Consider the following 21,588-nt stretch of genomic DNA (forward strand, 5'->3'; position numbering starts at 1 on the left):
ACGTGTCTAAAAATAAACATATGTCATAATTTTAACGAGTCTAGTGTCATTGGACACTAAACCTAATTCGGATCCATTGTCATTTAGGTTATATTTAATTTTTTTTAAGCAGAAGAAAAAGCGGAGGAAAGGAGGGTGGCAAGTGGCAACTGCTATAGTTTATTATGACTTTAGGGAAATATGTAAAACTATGAGCATGAACATCAAGACGCTTACTACTAGTTACTAGTATTTATCAAAAAAGTTGCTCACTGGTAAAAATCAAAGAGACTCCAAACTGCGTTGGTAGGTCATTTAAGGTTTTTGCTTTTGTTTTTATTTTTAATTATTAATTCTATAAGTTTGCATTTTCATTGTTAATCCTTTGTCTATTCCGTCAAAAAAAGTTACTATTTAGAAGGATTAACGGTGATAATCAATATAAATTTATAGGACCAAAAGGGAAAAAAAAAAAAAATATATATATATATATATATTAATATAAATTAACCAAACTTAAACGATTGTAATTTGTATTTTCTTTTTACATTTATAATAATTTTTTAGTCTTAAAATTTCAATTTGTATCGGGATGCTTAGCTAAAATTTAGATGAATTGTGCACTGTTTATGCTCCAGTAGTGCTCCAGCAGACTCGACAAACATAGTTTTTTTTGGCTCATGAACAGTAGCCTATCAAGTCTGATAGGCTACTGTTCATTTTTTAAAATTTTATTTTCTATTATAATAATTAGGTGTTGAGTAAAAAAATATTGGAAAATATGTAGTTGTTAAAAAAAAATAAATAATGAATGAAGAAATAATATTTATATGAGATAGATAATGAGATAGAGAGTCTGTTGAAAAGTATATTTGAAAAATAGGTAAGTAAAAGTTAAATATCACTATTCATTAGTTAAATAGTACAAAAATTTTAATAATTTGCTGGAGATACTTTAATGGAGTTATGAGCGGAAGGACAGTAAAAAAAAAAAGTTATAAAACTTAAAAGACCAAAAAAAAAAAAAAAAACAATCAACAACCAAACTTTTGGTGCATGGCTAATTATCAAACAATGATGTCATAGCCGCCTTGATTTATGTATGACGGTATTCTTATCGTTACCTCTAGTTGTCAAATACAGTGACGGTGACAGAAGGAAAAAAAAAAAAGGCAAAAAACCGAAAGAAAGAATTGACCTTTACCAACTCCAAAAAAAAAAAAAAAAAAACAGAGAGAGCATTTTCATCTTCTCGCGCTCTCTGTGTGTATGTATCTCACTCTAGATTCAGACTCAGTCTCTCTCACACATTCACGTACAGACACTGATGCTTAAATAGTGCTTCGTCCAGAACTTCTTCTCAACTGTGTGTGTGGTAGAGAAATGGCGAGTGTGAAGGAGGAGATGGTGGCGGTACCGTACAGAATAATATTGGAGGAAGAGAAAAGTGGGAACCCAACCGACGCGGTGTTATTCGTTGGGATCAGTTTGGTGCTCGGAATCGCTTCCAGGCATTTACTGCGTGGGACTAGGGTTCCTTACACTGTCGCCTTGCTCATCCTCGGCATTGCTCTCGGTTCCATCGGTATCTCTCTCCGTTCTGTACTTTTAATTTCTTTGATTGTTGTTTCTGCCTCTGAATTGTTCTCCCAATTCATACTCTTCTTTCTGTTTGTTTCTGAGGAAAATTGTGCATCTTAACCCTTTTTTATGATAAGTAATAAGTTATATTGATAAAAAAAGGAACACCCTAGTACACAGGGAGTGATCAAGGGATAAGAAATCAAATACAAAAATTACAAGAGTCCAGGAAATCAATAATAGAAGGGAATGATTGTTTTTGCAAAGCTAACAACCAGTCCCTTAAAGTTCTAAAAAAGAGTAGCTTGAGGTCTGGAATAGATTTTTCAATATCTTCAAAAAATTTACTATTTCTCTCTCTCTAACAACACCACGTTAAGCAATGAGGAATAATGGACCAAATATAACCATTTCGATGGTGACCAAACACCCTAACAGCCCCAAAACAGTGTGCAGCATAACTCAAGTTACTCTAAATAGACCCAAAACTATAGATCATAGATTCATAGCAAAAGGACAATGAAGGAATAGATGGTCAACCGATTCACCATTTCTCTTACACATGTAGCAACAATCTAAAATTCACACCTTCCTTTTTCGTAAATTATCAATTGTCAAGCATTTCTCTAAGGCAGCAGTCCAAACAAAGAAAGCTACTCTAGAGGGAATCTTCTACTTCCAAATACTTTTCTAAGGAAAACCAAAGAAAGTGTTGCCAACTAAAATTCTATAAACAGTATGATTCGTTCTATTTTTTTTTCCCCTCCTAAAATACTATTTTTCATCGAATTATTGAAAAGTTCATTTTTCGTCCCCAAAATTTTGAAAATATTTCACTTTCTGTCTTAAACTTGAATATTTCTTTTTTTCATCACTAAATTATTGAATTTTTTTTTTCTATTTTTGTCTCTAAAATGTTGATTTTTTTTTTTATACAAAATTTAGGGACAAAAAAAGAATTTCTTAAAGTTTAGAGACTAAAAACAACTTTTGGTAAAGTTTAGTAACCAACAACAGTATTTTAACTTTTTTTTTTCTTTTGGTGTATGTGGGAAGTATAAGGTATTGAATTTCTGTGTTTAAGCAATCAAACAAGTAGAGAGCGTGAAAGAAATTCAATATGATTTAGTCCATGGTATATGTAATCTGTTCTCCTTGTAATGATGCCTAATTGATTTTTAGATATGTTCATTTTCATCGTTAATTTTGTTTTAATTTTCTTTAGAAAGGATTATGAGTTGTCATTGTAATAAAAATTTAGGTGTAAAATATGGGAGATTCCTTAATTTTTAGATTTATTTGGTTTTAAACCCTAAATAATTGAGGGCATTCCTTTTTAGGCTCTTTGTAAAACTAATGAGCATCACTCAAATGGCACATTTTATTCCCATTAGTGTGGGTGGAGGGTGAGGTTATCAGGTCAAATTTCACCGAGTGCATCTGTAACTCACCACCACCACCAACGACAACAACTAGGTCTTAGTCCCAAAATTTGGGGTCGGCTATGGATATTCGACAGGTTAGATTGGGTTGGCCACATGATAGTAGGGGATGCTCCAACATTTATCTGTGTTGGATCCATTTCATAAGAGTGTGACTAAATTTTATATTGACCATCAACCTACCGCAACCCTCCTCCTTTACCTGGGCTGGGGACTGGCTGTGGACTAAAATTATGTCACTAAGTACAAACATAGGTAGAGTAATGTTTGCTTATCTAAAAAGTGAAATAAAAGTAATGCAAGGAGAATTTGGTGATCAAAAGATTTAGTTTTAAGAAAAAGAAAGCATAAATAATGTTCCATTTATGAAAATTTTATACTATTACAAACATTGGGTAAGTCTTTTTTTTTTTTTTTTTGATATGAACTAAAAAAGTCTTGATGGTTGAGTCTTGGGGCTTTTAGCATGTTGGCAAGGCAGATTTGGTTGTCATCGAAATGGGTATATATGGTTGATTGTTTCCCACTGCTTATTATGGTGTCTTTGGAGAGAGAGAAATTGTAGGTGCTTTGAAGATAAGGAGAAATCAATTTCAGACTTGAAGCTATTTTTCTTTAGAACTTTAATGGATTGGTTGGCTGCATTGTAGAACCAATCATTTTCATCTTTTCTTGATTTCCTAGATTCTTGTAATTTTTGTTCTTGATTGTTTGACCCGTTGTACACTCCCTGTGTACTAGGGTGCTTCCCTTTTTGATATCAATAAACTTTTTACTTATAAAAAAAAAGTCTTGATGGCGCTAAAAATATTTTATCCTTAATGGGTCCAAAGCAAGAAGAAAGCCATCACTTTTCCAATTCTTTCTTTAGTTGCTGAACATAGTGCACCTTTTGCTAGCTATTTTTGGTACATTCATGAAGAACTTTCCAAGAAAGTAATGAATCAACGGATTCAGCTGTAAACAAGTACAATGAATCAATGAATTCATACATCTTGGGAGGTCTACGTGCATTCAAGGACAACCAAAACAGCAACGAATCAATGGATTGAGATTTGAATCTCTCTCTGTAGAAAGTTCCTGTTCTTCTAACATTTTTGTATTTCTCTCCCTCCATATATGCCACAATAAACAAGGACTCACATTTTAAACTCTATTCCTGAAAGTCTTTGAACTATGTGACTAACATTGAAGCAATCTTTTCACCGTCTTAGTCATCATGCACTTAACCTAACCCTCTTGTGCTTATTGGTGTGCTAGCAATATCCATTCTACTAGATGGTATTTTTTTCTCCTCCTCTATACCTAACTGTCTATTAGCAACATTTACTAGCATAGTGAAAAGGGACATGAAATAAATAGGCAAATTTGAGCAAGTATTCTATATAATAGCAAGGACAAATTACAGAAATCTACCTATGGTTAGACCCATTTTCACCTTGCTTTTCCATGGTTCAAAACTTGACATTTTATCCACTTGAGGTCACCTTTGTTAGGGGCTCCGTAATCCACCTTTTTTAAAAGCAGATTAAATTTTTAATTTCTCCCCTTTTATGTATCTCTCATTTCTAAAAAAAAAACCAAAAAGAGAAAACGAGATCAAAAGTTGAGGGTTTTGTAAAAATTAATATTTGGAACCCTATATTCAAAACTCCTAGCAACAATTACAAGAATACAACAAAATCAAACAAAAAACCCACAATAAATCTTAGCAATTGGATGGATCTTATTTTTGTGTGTTTTATACCCATCAAATGGATCAAAAAGCTAGGATCTAAAGCCAATTTTTACACTATATCAAAGAATGAATTTGAAGACAATGAAAACTACTCTGCCATCTCTATGACAAACTACTTGTTTCAATCGACTTTATGCAGTGTTGAGCTCAAAAGGTGTGATGGTTTTTTCCTGGTTTGAGGTCAATGTTGTTTGCTTCGAACTCCTTTGATTAATGGCTGGGCTGCCAGCAACAATGGATTTGTCTACTTCAAGATGTCACTGGGTCACTTTGATGGGTTGGTGGCTAATGGTTTTTACTGGGTTTTTGATGTTTGTTGGAAGCTAGGTTCAAAATGTTGGCTGAGTTTGAAGGGTTTACTTCGAATATTTTGGGTTTGAATGGCTGGGTTCGAAGTGTTTGAATGGTTTTTTCTGGGTTTTTGATGTTTGTTGGTATGAACAGCTGGGTTTACTTAAAATATTTCTGATTCGAGGGGCTAGTTAGATTGAATTAGTTTTTTTGGATCGAGGGGCTAGTTGATTGAATGGGTTTTTTTTTCTATTTGATGGGTTTCTTAGTTTGAGGAGATCTGGGTTTATTTATACTAAGTTCTGGGGGAATAACAATCACTAGAGAACTAAACACAAAGACGATCAACCAGCTACAGACAAAAAGCTGTTTGTAATTCACTTCTACACAATGTCCTTGCTGTCTGTGAGGAATATGAGCTGTTTGTAACCCAAAATCTTTGCTGCAATTGCTGCATCTCGAACAGCAAGGAGGATAGTCTCTTGGGTGGTTTGGGCTTGTAGGCTTTTGACTCCTTTGATGATCATTCTCCCATCTTTAGCAATTGCTTCGATTGCATACCTTTCCCTGTTAAGCCTTTTGTGTTTGTTCCTCACACCAGCAACTTGGATAATTAGTTGCCAAATTCTCCCAAAACTGGATAGGATTCTTGGCTTCGTCTCTTCCTTCTTTAAGTTTTTTCTATATTTGATAATTAGCTAACAATGTCTTTGTTTGGTCTAATGGGTTGGTTAAGTTTGAATTTGCTAGGGGCATCTCAATTGCAATGATGGCTGTTGCTACTTCAATTGGCACCAATTTCACTGTGTCTTATTGAGAGAGAGAGGTCTGCTTCAAAATTTGAATTGAATAGAACCACTTAACTTCTTCTCAAAAAAATAAAGGTTAAATGCAAAAGTGCTGGAGTCAGTTCCAAATTTAATCTAAAAGTTGTCATTAAATTGTAATTGTTTGGAATTTCATCTGAAATGTTCATCTATTTTTGCAAAAAATCTAGTTTTTTGTTTTGTGTTATTTTATGTTTTTGTGGTAAAAGTTGTTTTTAAATGGAAAAGCTAGAGGTGGGTTATGGGAGACAAATAGAGGTAATCTCAGGTGGACGAAGTGTCAAGTTTTAAACTACAGGTAGGTAAGGTGAAAATGGGCCTAATCATAGGTGAGTTTACTGTAATTTGTCCTAATAATAACTTGACCAAAGAGAGAATTTTCCCCACCCATTATTGGCAGGGATGGCAGGCTCAAGATCATTCCATGTGGAGTCAAAACTCAAAAGATCTTTTAACTCAAATTAGAGGAGGGGGGGGGGGAGGGGGTGGGGGAGTGGTATACACCTTCGAATCTGTGAGAGGGAAAATATTTCTTATGGTTTGTCTTTATGTGAAAGGGTTCTGTGGTTATGGAAGAATTTAGAGGTGGTGATTGATAGGCAACAACAATAGTTTGTGAAGAGAACAGGGGAACAAAGCCTATGAGTTTCATAGAAATTCTAACGCATTTGGGCGTTACGTTGTGGTGACTTATTGAGGGGTAGAGGCTAGAGGTGGTCAATGGTCATTCTGGTGGGACAGGGGAGTGGGTGGTGTGGGTTTGAACACACTTTGTTTTGGCCATCAAGTCCACAATCCCACCATTGAGCACAAAACTGTGGAAAATGGATGGAGAATCGGCCGAGTGATCGAAAATCCCTAGGAAGTCAAAGTAGTGACCAACTTATGAAGGTATGGACGAATCACATAAGCATTAAAGTGGAGATTGACAAATGAACTCTCTTAACTTGGTATTTGCACTAAAAAGGGACAAAAATTCATTAGCTTTTAAATTTTTTTATTTTTTTATTACTAGTATCATTGACTCACTAAATTTGAGCACTACTTCGGAATGATTGGCCATGAATACTTAAAATGCCCAAAGGGATTAGTGGTAATGGAGAGCTTTTGCAGGTAAAGTTGGGTTGGGCCTTGGCTTAGGGTAGAAACAGACATCTCTGGAAAGGCCAACTGAAAGGATGAATACTTTGATGAGTAAGGTGTAGTAATAGGCACCAATACCTCCCCCCTTGCCCATATTCCTTTATGGCTTACAAACTCTCACTCCATTTTACTTTCTGTGCTATGGTGGTCAGTAGTTTGGTGTGTCTTTAAGTCAATATTCTCGATGTATTGAGAGCTAATACCATTTTGGTATTAGACTTTCAAACTTCTGAAAAAGGGACATATTTTAAGCTCATTTTGATGATATATTTTTTCCTTAAGATTTTCAACTGTAAAAACTGTGCAACATGTGTCTGATTCCTTAGGTGTGTTTGAAGTTATTGTTTCTTTGCAATTAATGTTAACTCAAGTTGATCAATGATGGGGTTATCATGCAGAATATGGGACGCACCATCGATTAGGGAAGATTGGGGATGGCATTCGACTTTGTAAGTTCAGAATATATTTTTAATATTGCATTGTAACACCTAACATAGGCTTGGCTTTGTGAGACAGTTTTTGACACATGAGTTTTCTCTTCTTGTTCAAATATTGGCCATTTTTTTTTTCTGAGTGGAAACTATTGGCCATTGAAAGGGTCTAATGTTGTTAATATGCAGGGGCAAATATTGATCCTAACCTTCTATTGGCGGTTTTTCTTCCTGCACTTCTTTTTGAGAGTTCATTTTCAATGGAGGTGCACCAAATAAAGGTTTCATTTCTCTATCTTTTAGTACTAGTCATTTGTGTTTTGGTTATTGGAAATTTGGAAATTTTCTTTGGTACATCCAAATAGTAGACTTGCAGATTTACCCCTCCCTTCCCACCAGCCCCCCCACCCACACGACACACATTTCCTATCCACACATATTGATATAACACCTGGCTCCAAAATTACTTTTTTCTTTGTGCTCAAGGGAGATATGGGATCATGACTGAAATTATGAATAAATTGTCAAGTCCTAGAGTGGAAGATGTAGAAATTCACTAGGTGAATTTATAAGATGGATGATAATATCAGTTAGGAATATGGTTGGAAGCTCGAGGTTTTTGTGGAGACAATCCATAACAAATTTGTTATTTAAAACATGTGTTACTGTTTTTTGAGGAAATTTCTGGACTAAAAATTAACTTAGGGAATATGAGTTAGTGCTGGTTGGTAATGTACCAGATGTGGAAGCAGTGGCGCAAATCCTAAGGTGTAAGGTTTTCAACCTTCCCCTGAAATAACTAGGCCTACCTTTGGGCTCTATATTAAAATATAGGGATATTTGGAGGCCTATATTTGAAAAGATGGAAATGAGGTTGGCAGAGTGGGAGAAGTTCTACTTGTCTAAGGGAGGTAGACGTACATGAATTAATAGCACTTTATCAAGTTTGTCTACTTTCTTTCTCTCGTTCCTATGCCCTCTAGTATTGCTTTGCCCATCTATAAGTTGCAAAGGATTTTCTATTTGGTGGTCTAGGAGATGAGTTTAAGTTCCATTTGGTAAATAAAAGAAAATTTGTGAGCCAATTCAATATGGAGGTTTGGGTATACAGAGCTTGGTATACTTTAACCAATCTTTAATGGGTAAATGGCTTATGGTTTGGAATCCTTTAACCAATCTTTAATGGATAAATGGCTATGGCATTTTGCTGTTGACAAAGATGCTATTTGAAAAAAATTAGTGGCTATAAAATATGGCAGCAAGTGGGGTGGTTGGTGGTTGAAGGTTGGTTCTCATAGAGTTTGTTTGTGGAAACATATTAGAAGGGATTGGAGTAAATTTTCTAGCTTCATCAAATTTGAGGTTGGTTATTGTTATTTGAGTAAAAGTGTGTAGGGTTTGATAAGTTAACTCTAACACATAAAATATTATTTATATATATAGGAGTAAAATGATATTACTATTTTTCCCCTAGCTTATACCCATAACACTTCTCCTCAAGCTGGAGAGTATATATCATACAATCCTAGCTTGTTATATAATAAACCCAAACAAGTCTTATATAAAGCTATAGTAAACATATCAACAAGTTGGACTCTTGTAGAAACATACGGAGTAGCAATTACACCTTCTACTTTCTCCCGAGTAATATGGAAATCTACTTCTCTATGCTTAGTTTGGTCATGAAACACATAGGCATAGGCACCTTCGCATGATGTGTGTGCCATGGCTCTATACTTAGCCTCTGCACTAGATTTGGCTACAATTGTTTGTTTCTTACTTTTCCAAGTAATCAAATTTCCTTCTAGAAAAGTGCAATATCCAATAATAGATTTTCTATCTACTGGTGATCCTGCCCAATCAGCATCAGTAAAGGCTTCTACCTGTCGGTGACTGTTAGCTTTATACAAAAGACCATGACCTGGATGTGCTTTAAGATACCTCACAATCTGAATAACTGCTTTCCAATGTGAAAGGAAAGTACCTTTCATGTATTGACTCAAAACACTAACTGCGAATGATATATCTAGGTTAGAAATTGTGAGATAATTTTGCTTACCAACCAAACGAAAATATCTCTCAGGATTTGATATAATAGCTACTCCTGATCTTCATATAGTTTGACATTAGGATTCATAGGGGTCATCACTGGTTTAGATCCTAACAAGCCAGTTTCTTTCAAAATACCAATCTCAATACTTAAGAAATAACAAAGTTTGGCCAAATCCTTAGTTTGAAAGGAATTTTGAAGGTATCTCTTCAAATCTTCAATACCCTTCTTGTCATCACCAAAGATTAAGGTGTGGGGATGGGGTTCTTAAAGAGCATTTCCTGGAATGTTTGAAATTGCTCAAAATAAGGACACTGCTGTTGCGGAGTGTATAAATTTGAGTGTAGGCAATCTTCACTGGGACATTACTTTCTTAGATTATTTAAGATTGGGAGGTGGATATACTAGCAGAGTTCCTTAATCTTATCCATCCCATAAAGACTCAAAGGGATGCTGAAGAAAAAAGTTGCTGGGTGCCAATACAGCAAAATTCTCTAAATTTCTTCTTTTTCTTTCTCTCTTACAACCCAAAGTCATGCCTTCCTCTTAACTTTTATAAACCCTAAAACCTCAAGTACTTTTTTCTATTAAATAGCCATAATAAACTCATCAAACCCTAGCCAATTTTGAGTCCTAAATTTTTTTTCCACAAATCCTTTTAAACCTTAACCCACCTTAAGCACACGTAGGAAAATTCCTCAATTTTGTCCATGTCAAATGCATTCCAGAAAATCTGGAAATTACAAAATACTACCTCTTTGGTAAAACTTACTCAAAACTAAACTAACTGCTTTCTAACCTAAGACTCATTGGTAACAAAAGTGAGCCTATGGATGGTGCTAGTGAATAACTGAATGTCCAAATCGGAAACTAGACCACAATATTTGAATCTTTTGGTATTTAATCTTTGCTTTTTCCTGGAACTCTTGGCTGCCTGCCTCATATGATAGTGATCCAATGATTTAACATTTCTTTTTCTTTTGGCATCTATATGGGATAACCAATGTTGGCTTATAAAATGATTTACTATCAGACAATTATAAACTGCTGTACGCACAAGAAAGCAACTTCTAGAGAGTTAATGGCCTTTGCTTCCTATTGGCAATAGACTTTGTCTCGGATTGATGAGGAAATTAGCAAGGATATTTTTAAATTTTTTTTTATTTTTTTTTAATTTTGATAAGTAATATAACTTCATTGAAAAAAGAAAACAATACAAAAAAACCAAAGCACACAGGCAGTGTCCTAAGGAACAGAAAAAACAGTGAAAACTATAAATTGAAGAAAGAGCGACTATCTAACAAATCTGTCAAAGAATTAAAGAAAAACACCCAAAGCATTTGTCCACTCTAGCAAAGATTGAAGAAAAAACAACTTCATATCATGAGTTGATCTCTCACATCTCCAAAAGTACGAGCATTCCTCTTACATCAAATACCCCACATAATACAATGAGGAATCATACTCCAAATCACCAGGGACTTACGTCTGCTACATTTATACGACCAGGTTGCTAGAAGATCCACAACATTGCATGGCATAACCCAATGAACACCAAATAAAGAAAAAACCATATTCCACACTCTCTAGATTCCATTGGGACTTGTTCAAACCATCATAATCTCAACTTTTATTTGAACCTTAACAGTATAGATCTTTTCAAAGAATTTAAATAACCCTATTTAGCTCCTGGATTTGTATAATTTTTTATGTACATATATTTACTTGTTTGGAGCAATTGTAACTTCATACAGGTTATCTAATGATGATTTTTAACGTTTTCAGAATTTACATGATTTGGCTGGTTTGTCCATTTTTCCTGCAGAGATGCATAGTACAAATGATTTTACTTGCTGGTCCCGGTGTTCTGATTTCGACCTTCTGTCTTGGAGTTGCTTTAAAGGTATCCTTCACCTTGCTGTTTAGACTCCAGTGTTTGTGTCACGTAATCAAATCTGTAATATCATACTGCAGTTCACTTTCCCGTATGACTGGAGTTGGAAAACATCATTGTTGCTTGGGGGACTTCTGAGTGCTACAGATCCTGTGGCTGTTGTTGCTATGTTGAAAGAGCTTGGTGCGAGTAAAAAACTAAGTACAATAATTGAAGGGGAGTCCTTGATGAATGACGGGTATTTATATTCAATGCTTTACCACTTTTTTCTTGTATCTAATATCTCCATAGAATTTTGACTGTTTAGCATGTAAAACCAGATGGTTGCTTTGTCATGTATCCACATACATACATACTGTCTTACTTTCCTTTCTGGGATGTCTCTAAATGAATGTCAACTTTTAAAAACTCAGACTATTTATTTATCTATGTTTCTCATTTTGTCCTTGGCCACTTAAAAAACTACCAAAACACTAATTGAAGTTGTGCTTACCTTTGGTCGTGTTAGTAACTTTATTATACATATTCCCATTTCTTTAGTACTTATCAAAAAGACTTATCCAAAAAAAAAAAAAAAAAGTACTTATCAAAAAGGTTATTCCCATTTCTTGAGAACAGTGCCATTTCAAACCAAGACACTTGATTTGGGATTGAGGAATTATTACTTTATTGTTTTGATGATGATGATGATTACAGTGATGATATAGTTATCACTGCCATCATCATAGTTATCATTAACATTGATTTTAATACTATCGTGGATGGTGAGAATCACTTTGATATATTATGTCTTACATATTTGGCCTACTTTGAGTTTGCTTGGTTTCCATGTCCAGGACAGCAATAGTGGTTTATCAGTTATTCTATCGAATGGTCCTTGGACAGAGCTTTAGCTGGGCTGCCATCATCAAATTTCTCACGCAAGTCTCGCTTGGGGCGTATGTATCACTTTTTTTTGTTGCAATGTTGACAAAATTATTCTGGTTGTATGACCCTTTGCTGGTCCAGGGTAGGCATTGGTCTTGCTTTTGGAATAGTCTCTGCTTTGTGGCTTGGGTTTATTTTTAATGACACGGTGATAGAGATCACACTGACACTTGCTGTGAGCTACATTGCTTACTTCACTGTACGTTCCTTACTGAGCTTGGGCACTTCCTTTTCCAAGTTCATGTACATTTATTATATTTGAATTTTTGATTGATGTATACAGCATGTTAATGTTGGAGAAATCTGCCAAAAAATATATTATTCCAAGCTGTCTATTAGTTTAATTTTATATAACTTGTGTCCCACTTCCTAACACTTAGGTCCTGTTTGGTAGCCCTTTTTAAAATTTTATTTATTATTTAAAAAATGTTCTAAAAAACTCTTTAACAACATGTTTTTGAAATTGAAATAAAAAAAATAATTTAATGGTGTTTTTTTAAATAAAATGTATATGGCAATATTTATTTATTTTTTTTAGAAAATAAAAAAGTTGAAATCTTGTTTGATATTTTTTTTTTTTTTTTTTTTTTTTTTACTCCACTACATTTATTCTTTGAACCAAAACCCAAAAGATTATCACAAGAACACAAACACATCAACAATCCCATTCAGTCGGGCATTTTAGGTAACGCTGGATTGGCAACAAATTCAAAGTTTGATCTACAAATCAACCCTTCACAAATCCAAAAGTTGGGGTTGAGGCCATCCGGTGTTTAGGCTGATGAAGCTTTGGGCAACAAGACGAAGAAAAGAGGAGGAATTAAATGGAAATGGCATTATCAGGTGTTGAAGGGGATGTTTACTTATAAGTCTGCCATTGCAGCAATTAGAAAACATAGAAATGAAACTGAAAACATCATTTTGAAGTATTCTAAAAACCAGTTTGCACAGTGCTTTTGAGACTAAGATTTTTCAACAAGAAAACTGAAACACCTGAGCCGAACAAGATTTTGACGTTTTTTGTTTTTAAGAACTATAAATTGTTTTTAAAAATCGCAACCAAACAGCCCCTTAAGCTTTTGGACTTGATGCTTTTTAACAGAGTCATTCAGTGATAAATGCTTCAGATGGTTCTTTTATTAAAACGTCACTTGACAAAGAAGGTTGGTTGATTTCTTCTTGGTGTCTACTTCCAAACTTAAGATAATACATTCTTTGAAGTTCAGTTCTTTGCTATATCTGGTTGATGTGCTATGCATCTAGTGACATTTATGAATTTTTGTGCCACTTTGTGCAGCAAATTAGCAGATACATTAATTAGCACTCACATCATTTCATCACATATAAATTTGTGTGCCACTTTGTGAAGTTATAAAATTTAACAAAGTGAATAATGGAATCAAGACTTTCAATTCACATAAGTTGAAACTGCCTTAGTAATTTAATATTATAAAGAAAGAAAAGAAAATTTAGTGAGTTAATCTTATAGTTTTTGGAAAATATAAAAAAAATTTTAAATCTAGATAAATCTCTTATTCTATTCTTTTTCATGGGTTCATGTCTTGATCTAGATAACAAGATATTTTGATCATTATTTTTTGTTTTAGGTGGATGGAAACACTGAAAAGGTTTTTTTATTTATTTATTTATTTTTTTTTTTTTGTATGATAGGCTCAAGTGGGGGTTGATGTCTCTGGTGTTTTGACAGTGATGACTCTAGGAATGTAAGTTCAATTTTGTCAGAAAGTTTCATTGCTACTTGGAGTATAGATGTCTGTTGATATTAAAATTTGTCAACAGGTTTTATGCTGCAGTTGCGAAGACCGCTTTTAAGGGTGATGGTCAACAAAGCTTACATCATTTTTGGTATGCCTTGTGAGGTTATAAGTTTTATTGAAGTTGCTTTTCTGATTTATGTCTTCAGCAGTCTAAGTGATGGGTGGAGTCTTACATAACACACACACACACAGAGTTGTGCAGGTATGTATTGAAATATTATGAAATATTATGACAACAAATTCAATGGATAGAGAAACACAAGGGAATATTGTATTCTTTTCAGAGACCAGAAATTATCCAGTAAAGTTTGTTTGTTTAACAGTCTTTTACCACGGTTGGTGATGCCAAGTGGCTTATCCAACATGTCTTTCCCTTGGAAAGTTATATGGGGGGTTAAGGCTCCTCAGAGAGTTTCCTTTGTATGGATGACAGCTTTGGGGAAAATTCTTATCTGTAAGAACCTTCTCAAGATGGATTACTCTATTATGAGTTGGTGTTGTGTGCGCAAATGTCGTGAGGAGACGGTGAACCATCTTTTGATACATTGTAGTGTGGCATTTCAGTTGTGGAGTTATGTATTTAGGTCCTTTGGGATTCAGTGGGTATTATAGGTAATGTCTTTGACCTATTATGTGGGTCGCAGAATGGGGAGCTAATCATTCTTCAGATATCTGGAATTGTGTTCTTTTATGTTTGTTGTGGATTATATGGAGGGAAAGGAATCGACGTATTTTTGAAGTTGTGGAATGCATGAGGACTTAACTGCTAGCAATCTTCAATAGTTCTTTATATGAGTGCTGCATTGGGTCTTATGGATGGTGATTCTGTTGAATGAATCATAGAGTCATTACATATGTAGATAATTCTTTCCTTTGTAATTCTTCAGGCTCCTTCATGTCATTTGTGCATGAAGTAGTCTCTAGTAATTGCTTTGCATCAGCTATGCAAAAAGTAATTGTGTCCTTGATGAATAACAAATGAGAGATTAAAACATGATCTCCCTATTGAGTATTCCACCATCCTCCATCTTGGGAATGATCCAGTTCAATGCCTCCATGACTAGGATGAATAAAAGAGATGGAGGATCTCCTTGTCCAACTACTCTAGAAGTCTTACAAAATTCAGTTGGGCACTCATTTGCCAACAATAGTAAGTTGACTGTAGAGTGTAGAATCACTTACCTGTCCCTAAGCCATTGCCTCCGTCTTTAAATAAAGGTTTCTTCTTTTCAATAAATTGTAAAATTCATTTTTTTGGGTATAAATTTTAAGGTTATTTTATTGTTCTAGACCCAAATAAAAAATTTATCCTCAAACTGAATTTTAAAAAATGATAGCTACGGACACTCACAAGAGCATGTATGTGATGCTTTGAGACAGATTATTTTCATTTTTTATTTTTTAATTTTTTCCTTGATATATGTAATGCTTAAATTTTCAATGAGCTTGCATCATCCTCACCTTGACTGTGTTATTCATTGATTTTCAGGGAAATGGTTGCTTATATTGCTAATACGTTAATTTTCATCTTGAGGTAAGAGCTTCATTAATCACTTTTGAATTTATTTATCTTTGATGGTGATGAAGTGGAAATGAGATATATGTAGCATTCTGGTTGAGTAAATTCTAATAATTTGTGTGTATGCACTGCAATAGATTTATTTATTTATTTTTAATAAGTAACTGAAAAATTTATTTAAAAAAAGGAAAGGAAATGATCCCCGGGTACACAGGAAGTGTACTAGGAAAACTACAAATAAACTAATATATACCTAGAAATATTCCAAACAAGAAACATAGTGACCACTCAATGCAGCCATCCAATCATATGTACAACATCGAAACAACAATGATATCTCCAAGGATGAATGTTCAAATCCTTCGAATGTACATTGGATTGCGTTCTTTCCAAATAGGCCACATAATGCATAATGGAATTGCTCCCAAGCTAGAACATCTATAACCCTCTTAGGCATGACCTAAAGGAGTCCAAACAAACAAAGCGCCAAGGGCAATGGATTATGAGGATAGTCACAATGAAGGAGAAGGTGATTTATGGATTCCTCACTTCTCTTGCACATGCAAATCCACTCTACAATACTGATATTTCTCTTCCAAAGATAATTCATTGTTGTGCAGAAAGCTACTTTTGAGGGAGCCTGATGCAGGAGCATAACAAAAAATTATTTCAATATTTCATTTTAGATTTTCAGTGGATAATTTCAGATTGTAACATAGTTATTTGTTTAGTTTAGATTAGTATTTGAGATTGGTTAGGATTAGTTGTTTATCTTTAGCATTTGATTAAGTATCAGATTAGTATTAGAAATTATTTAGGATTATCGGATTAGTATATGAGATTGTTTAGGATTTGTAGTAGGAGAGTTTATCTTTATCATTGTGATTCCTGGAAGCTGTATATAAAGCTCTAGAGGATTTCCTTTGTATTTAGACTATGATTTTTATTATTTAGATTATTTGCAAAAATTGCATTGCGTTTGTTTGGTGGTGAATCCAAACACCTTAGGTGGGAAGCCTAAGGTCTACGGTAGGACTAATCTAGGGGGGAAGCCTAGGTTGTTTTGCATTAGAGCTATTTCCCTCTAAATACTTTTCCATGGAAAGGAGTGGTTAGATCCATTAGAAAGAACCTTATAATAGGAATTTACCTAAAAAATACTGCGCTTGGAACAACCCACACATCACAAGAGAACATTACATACTAGCAGAGGAATACAATATTATTTCTCTAACTCTTTTTTTTTTTTTTTTTTTTTTAAAGGAAGGAGACGGGTTTCCTGGGATAACAAGAAAGGGGAGTAAAAAATTTTAAATTGGTAAAACGGGCTCTTATCAAGGATGCGGTGGTCGCCGTCACAGCTGATGGTGGTTTCACGCCGTGAAGTCACCGGCGCCAGTGTTTCAGGTGCGAAACCATTCACCGGCGATGGCGACGGGAGCTGATGTAAGAGAGATCGCGATGCCCTCGGTGGTAGCTCAATGCTCCGTTTCCGATGGTCTTAGTGCCGAGGAGCCATTTGCTGATTTTACCCACTCCATAAGGCCGATGAGTAACCCCGATGGTGTTTATGTGAAGTCTGATCCTCAACCCGAGATCGGAGGCTGCCCTGTGGTGTCATTGTTGGGGAAGGTGGGTATCGGGCTGGGCCTGAAACAGTCAGAAGCCCATCTTGTTTATAAGTTAAGACCGATGACCACAAGCCCAGGTTTCTCAGAGGCTGGGAACTATTTCAATACTTACTCAGGCCCATCCTCTTCAACATTTTCTCCCGATGGGTATGGAGAGAAGCCCATGGTATCTCCAAGCAGCTTTGTGCTGCCAGTAGAGATGTCAAGGAGTGATTTTGAAGGGAGTTTCCCGGTCTCTCAGTCGCTAGAGGCTTCGCAGGTCGGGGCTTTTTAGAAAATGTTTTTAAGGTTCAGTTCTGATCGGAAAAGTTAGTTGGGCTCAAATATGGCGTCGGGGGGTTGGCTTTTGAAGTTACGAGGTCGGTCACTCTCGAATTTGTGCCGAGATTGATTGGACCAGCTTTTCCTGAGCATTCTTTGAAGTTTCTAAGAGCTGGGTCAGTGGGTTTAGGAGCATCAGGTCAGGAGGTAAACTCCTTTTCAATAGATGAGAAACACTTTCCCCCACCATCCCTCCTACCCTCGACTTTAAAGCCTCGGATCAATCCAGCTTCCTCCACTCTTCTCAGCATCCTACTAAACACCTTCATCAAAATCAAAAACAACAAAGGAATAGNTTTCACGCCGTGAAGTCACCGGCGCCATTGTTTCAGGTGCGAAACCATTCACCGGCGATGGCGACGGGAGCTGATGTAAGAGAGATCGCGATGCCCTCGGTGGTAGCTCAATGCTCCGTTTCCGATGGTCTTAGTGCCGAGGAGCCATTTGCTGATTTTACCCACTCCATAAGGCCGATGAGTAACCCCGATGGTGTTTATGTGAAGTCTGATCCTCAACCCGAGATCGGAGGCTGCCCTGTGGTGTCATTGTTGGGGAAGGTGGGTATCGGGCTGGGCCTGAAACAGTCAGAAGCCCATCTTGTTTATAAGTTAAGACCGATGACCACAAGCCCAGGTTTCTCAGAGGCTGGGAACTATTTCAATACTTACTCAGGCCCATCCTCTTCAACATTTTCTCCCGATGGGTATGGAGAGAAGCCCATGGTATCTCCAAGCAGCTTTGTGCTGCCAGTAGAGATGTCAAGGAGTGATTTTGAAGGGAGTTTCCCGGTCTCTCAGTCGCTAGAGGCTTCGCAGGTCGGGGCTTTTTAGAAAATGTTTTTAAGGTTCAGTTCTGATCGGAAAAGTTAGTTGGGCTCAAATATGGCGTCGGGGGGTTGGCTTTTGAAGTTACGAGGTCGGTCACTCTCGAATTTGTGCCGAGATTGATTGGACCAGCTTTTCCTGAGCATTCTTTGAAGTTTCTAAGAGCTGGGTCAGTGGGTTTAGGAGCATCAGGTCAGGAGGTAAACTCCTTTTCAATAGATGAGAAACACTTTCCCCCACCATCCCTCCTACCCTCGACTTTAAAGCCTCGGATCAATCCAGCTTCCTCCACTCTTCTCAGCATCCTACTAAACACCTTCATCAAAATCAAAAACAACAAAGGAGATAGCAGATCTCCTTATCTTAAGCCCGTTGAAGTACAAAAAAAATCAGCTGGAGACCCATTAATCAAGACAGCTAACTGAATTGTGAAAATACAAGAATGGATCCACTTATACCACTTCACTCCAAAACCCATTCTATTCAACAAATTCAGCAAAGCCTCCCAGTTCACATGATTGTAGGCCTTCTCAATATCCAGTTTACAAATGACTCTAGGAACCCTACTCTTCCTTCGGCTATCCACACTCTCATTCGCAATAAGAACCGAGTCAAGGATTTGTCTCCCACCCACAAAGCTATTTTGAGTCTCAGAGATCAACTGATCTAAAACAACTTTCAAACGATTTGTCAAAACTTTAGCCAAGATTTTATACACACTCTCCGCCAAGCTAATAGGATGGAAATCTCTAATATTAGAAGCTCCATTCTTTTTAGGAATTAAAGCAACAAAGGAAGCATTAAGGGATTTTTCAAACTTATAATGCTAAAAAAACTCTTCAAAAACCGCTAAGACGTCTTTCTCCACTACTCTCCAACAGTGATCATAAAACGCTATAGTAAACCCATCTGGACCTCGAACTTTGTCCTCTTCCAAGTCTCTTTACTACTTGTAGTATCTCCTCTCTCTCAAACTTCCGTTCAAGCCAAACCCTTTCCAACTCCCCAATACGATCAAACTCCACACCCACCACAAAAGGCCTCCACCCCTCAGATTCTTTGTACAACTTTTTATAAAACTAGACTACCTGATTAGTTACCTCAAAATCCTCCTCAAAAACCACCCCATCCACCTTCAAGGTCCTAAGATGATTATTCCTTCTATGGGAGTTAGCCATTTTGTGGAAGAACTTGGTGTTATTATCCCCTTCCTTAATACATAACATCCTAGATTTTCGACGCCAGAAAATTTCTTCCAAGGAAAAAAGACGCTCTACCTGGGACCTCAAATTTGCCCTATGACAATTCTCCCCATCCGTGAGACCAAAGTCCCCTTCCTTCGCGTCTAATATTTTCAGCTCCTCCAATAATTGTTTCTTTGCTGCTCTACATTACCAAACTCTCGACGATTCCATTGTACAATGTCCTCTTTTAGAGCCTTAAGTTTCTTAGCAAGCACGAAACTAGGTGTACCTACAAAACACTGCCGATTCCACCAAGATTGAACTTTATCCACAAACCCCTTGTTTTCAACCACATATTTTCAAATCTAAACGGACTCTTCCCCTTAGCCATTCCCCTACTTCCAAAAGAATTGGAAAATGATCTAAAATAGGATAGGGTAAAATCCTTTGAATAACATCCGGGAAGTGATCCTCCCAATCTGGAGTGATCAAAGCTCTATCAATCCTAGATATCGCTAGTAGATCAATACCACTAGACCATGCAAACTACCTCCTTCCAACGGCAAATTAATCAAGTTAAGATCCTCAATAAATTCAAGGAATTTTTTCATAGCTAGGGTCAATCGAGTCTCGCCCCTACACTCACTAGGAAAACGAACAACATTAAAATCCCCTAGGCAGCACCACGGTATCCTCCAATACTACTAAATACCCACCAACTCATCCCACAAGTGGCCTCTCTCGTTATTCTCATTTGGGCCATAAACCCCTGAGCATGCCCATATAAAACCGTCCTCCACCCCTTGCCACTTCACGGAAACTGAGAAAGTGCCAACCATAACCTCCACCTTATCCAAAACCCTTTTATCCCACATAATCAAAATACCACTAGCAGTCTGATTAGCCTCCAAAACAGCCCAATTCACATATGGACAACTCCACAAACTACAAACCAGCATTCTATTCATGCTAGCAATTTTTGTCTCTTGTAAACAAACAACATCACACTTCCACTCCTGCAACAAATTCTTCACCACAAGGCGTTTCCGAGGATCATTTAAACCTCTAACATTCCACGAAATCATTCTTATATTCATTTCCACAGTAATATCCCCACCTACTGACACCAGCACTAAACCAAACCTCTACCTCCCATCATAATTCACCGAAGAGATCAAGTTTCGCAGCTCTCTACGTCCCTTGTTTTTGGACTTAGCCACTTTTTGGCTACCTATTGCTTTCCAGTGTAGCACGTTAGCTGCCTCCATCTCAGATTCTAATCTTTGTAAGAGAGCAGTGCACAACTTCTCATGCCGAGGCATTGACAACCCAACCAACCTACTGAAACCAAGAATTCTGTGTTTCACCCACCCAGAAATATCCAACTTAGCCTCAATACTCAATACCTCAGTGACCTCCTCCAACTCTGCCGAAGATGACAAAACACTCGAAGCAATAATCCTCAGCGGTAAACAATCTGTCAGTTCTATTTCACCAAAACTTGCAAAAAAATCAACATCATCCTCCACAAGCATGATGCAAATGTGGAGCAAATTCTTCATATCCGGCTATTGTTACTTAGTTTTCAGGCGGTAACTGGTTTGAAAGTCAATGTGCACAAGTGTGAAATGGTTCCAATAGGAGAGGTTGATAATGTGCATGCCCTGGCTCATATTTTGGGCTATAAAGTTGGATCTCTGCCTATGTCTTATCTTGGCATACCGCTAGGGGCTTCACACAACTTCTCTTTAATTTGGAATCCCATTTTGGAAAAATTGAGCGGAAATTAGCCAAGTGGAAGAAGTTGTATTTGTCTAAAGGGAGTCGATTAATGTTACTCAAAAGTATGTTATCTAGTCTTCCTACCTATTTTCTTTCTCTATTCACCATTCCTACTTATGTGGCTAATAAAATTGAAAAGTTGCAAAGGGATTTTCTATGGGCTGATAGCAAGACTCATCTAGTTGGATGGGATAAAGTTTGTGCGCCTTTAACTAACGGTGGCTTGGGGATAAGAAAACTTACTAC

The 21,588-nt window shown here is 36.4% G+C and overlaps 1 protein-coding gene across 2 annotated transcripts in view; it reads left to right on the forward strand.

The window, feature by feature from the left end:
• The first annotated feature begins 1,191 nt into the window (after window positions 1-1,191).
• The window catches only part of LOC112035478 (sodium/hydrogen exchanger 8), a 43,887-nt gene continuing 23,490 nt past the window's right edge, over window positions 1,192-21,588 (forward strand). Inside the window, exons 1-10 of one of the 2 annotated variants that reach the window (XM_024068308.2) lie at window positions 1,192-1,564; window positions 7,400-7,450; window positions 7,622-7,713; window positions 11,308-11,385; window positions 11,457-11,614; window positions 12,213-12,314; window positions 12,385-12,502; window positions 13,975-14,027; window positions 14,104-14,169; window positions 15,571-15,615. In XM_024068308.2, the coding sequence (XP_023924076.1) occupies window positions 1,363-1,564; window positions 7,400-7,450; window positions 7,622-7,713; window positions 11,308-11,385; window positions 11,457-11,614; window positions 12,213-12,314; window positions 12,385-12,502; window positions 13,975-14,027; window positions 14,104-14,169; window positions 15,571-15,615 (965 nt within the window). In that variant the 5' untranslated portion in view covers window positions 1,192-1,362. The remainder of the gene's footprint in view (window positions 1,565-7,399; window positions 7,451-7,621; window positions 7,714-11,307; window positions 11,386-11,456; window positions 11,615-12,212; window positions 12,315-12,384; window positions 12,503-13,974; window positions 14,028-14,103; window positions 14,170-15,570; window positions 15,616-21,588) is intronic. The other variant, XM_024068301.2, reaches the window with a different exon arrangement.

This window comes from Quercus suber, unplaced genomic scaffold (assembly GCF_002906115.3).
Source record: "Quercus suber isolate HL8 unplaced genomic scaffold, Cork oak 2.0 scaffold_127, whole genome shotgun sequence".
In the NCBI taxonomy this organism is placed as follows: Eukaryota; Viridiplantae; Streptophyta; class Magnoliopsida; order Fagales; family Fagaceae; genus Quercus; species Quercus suber.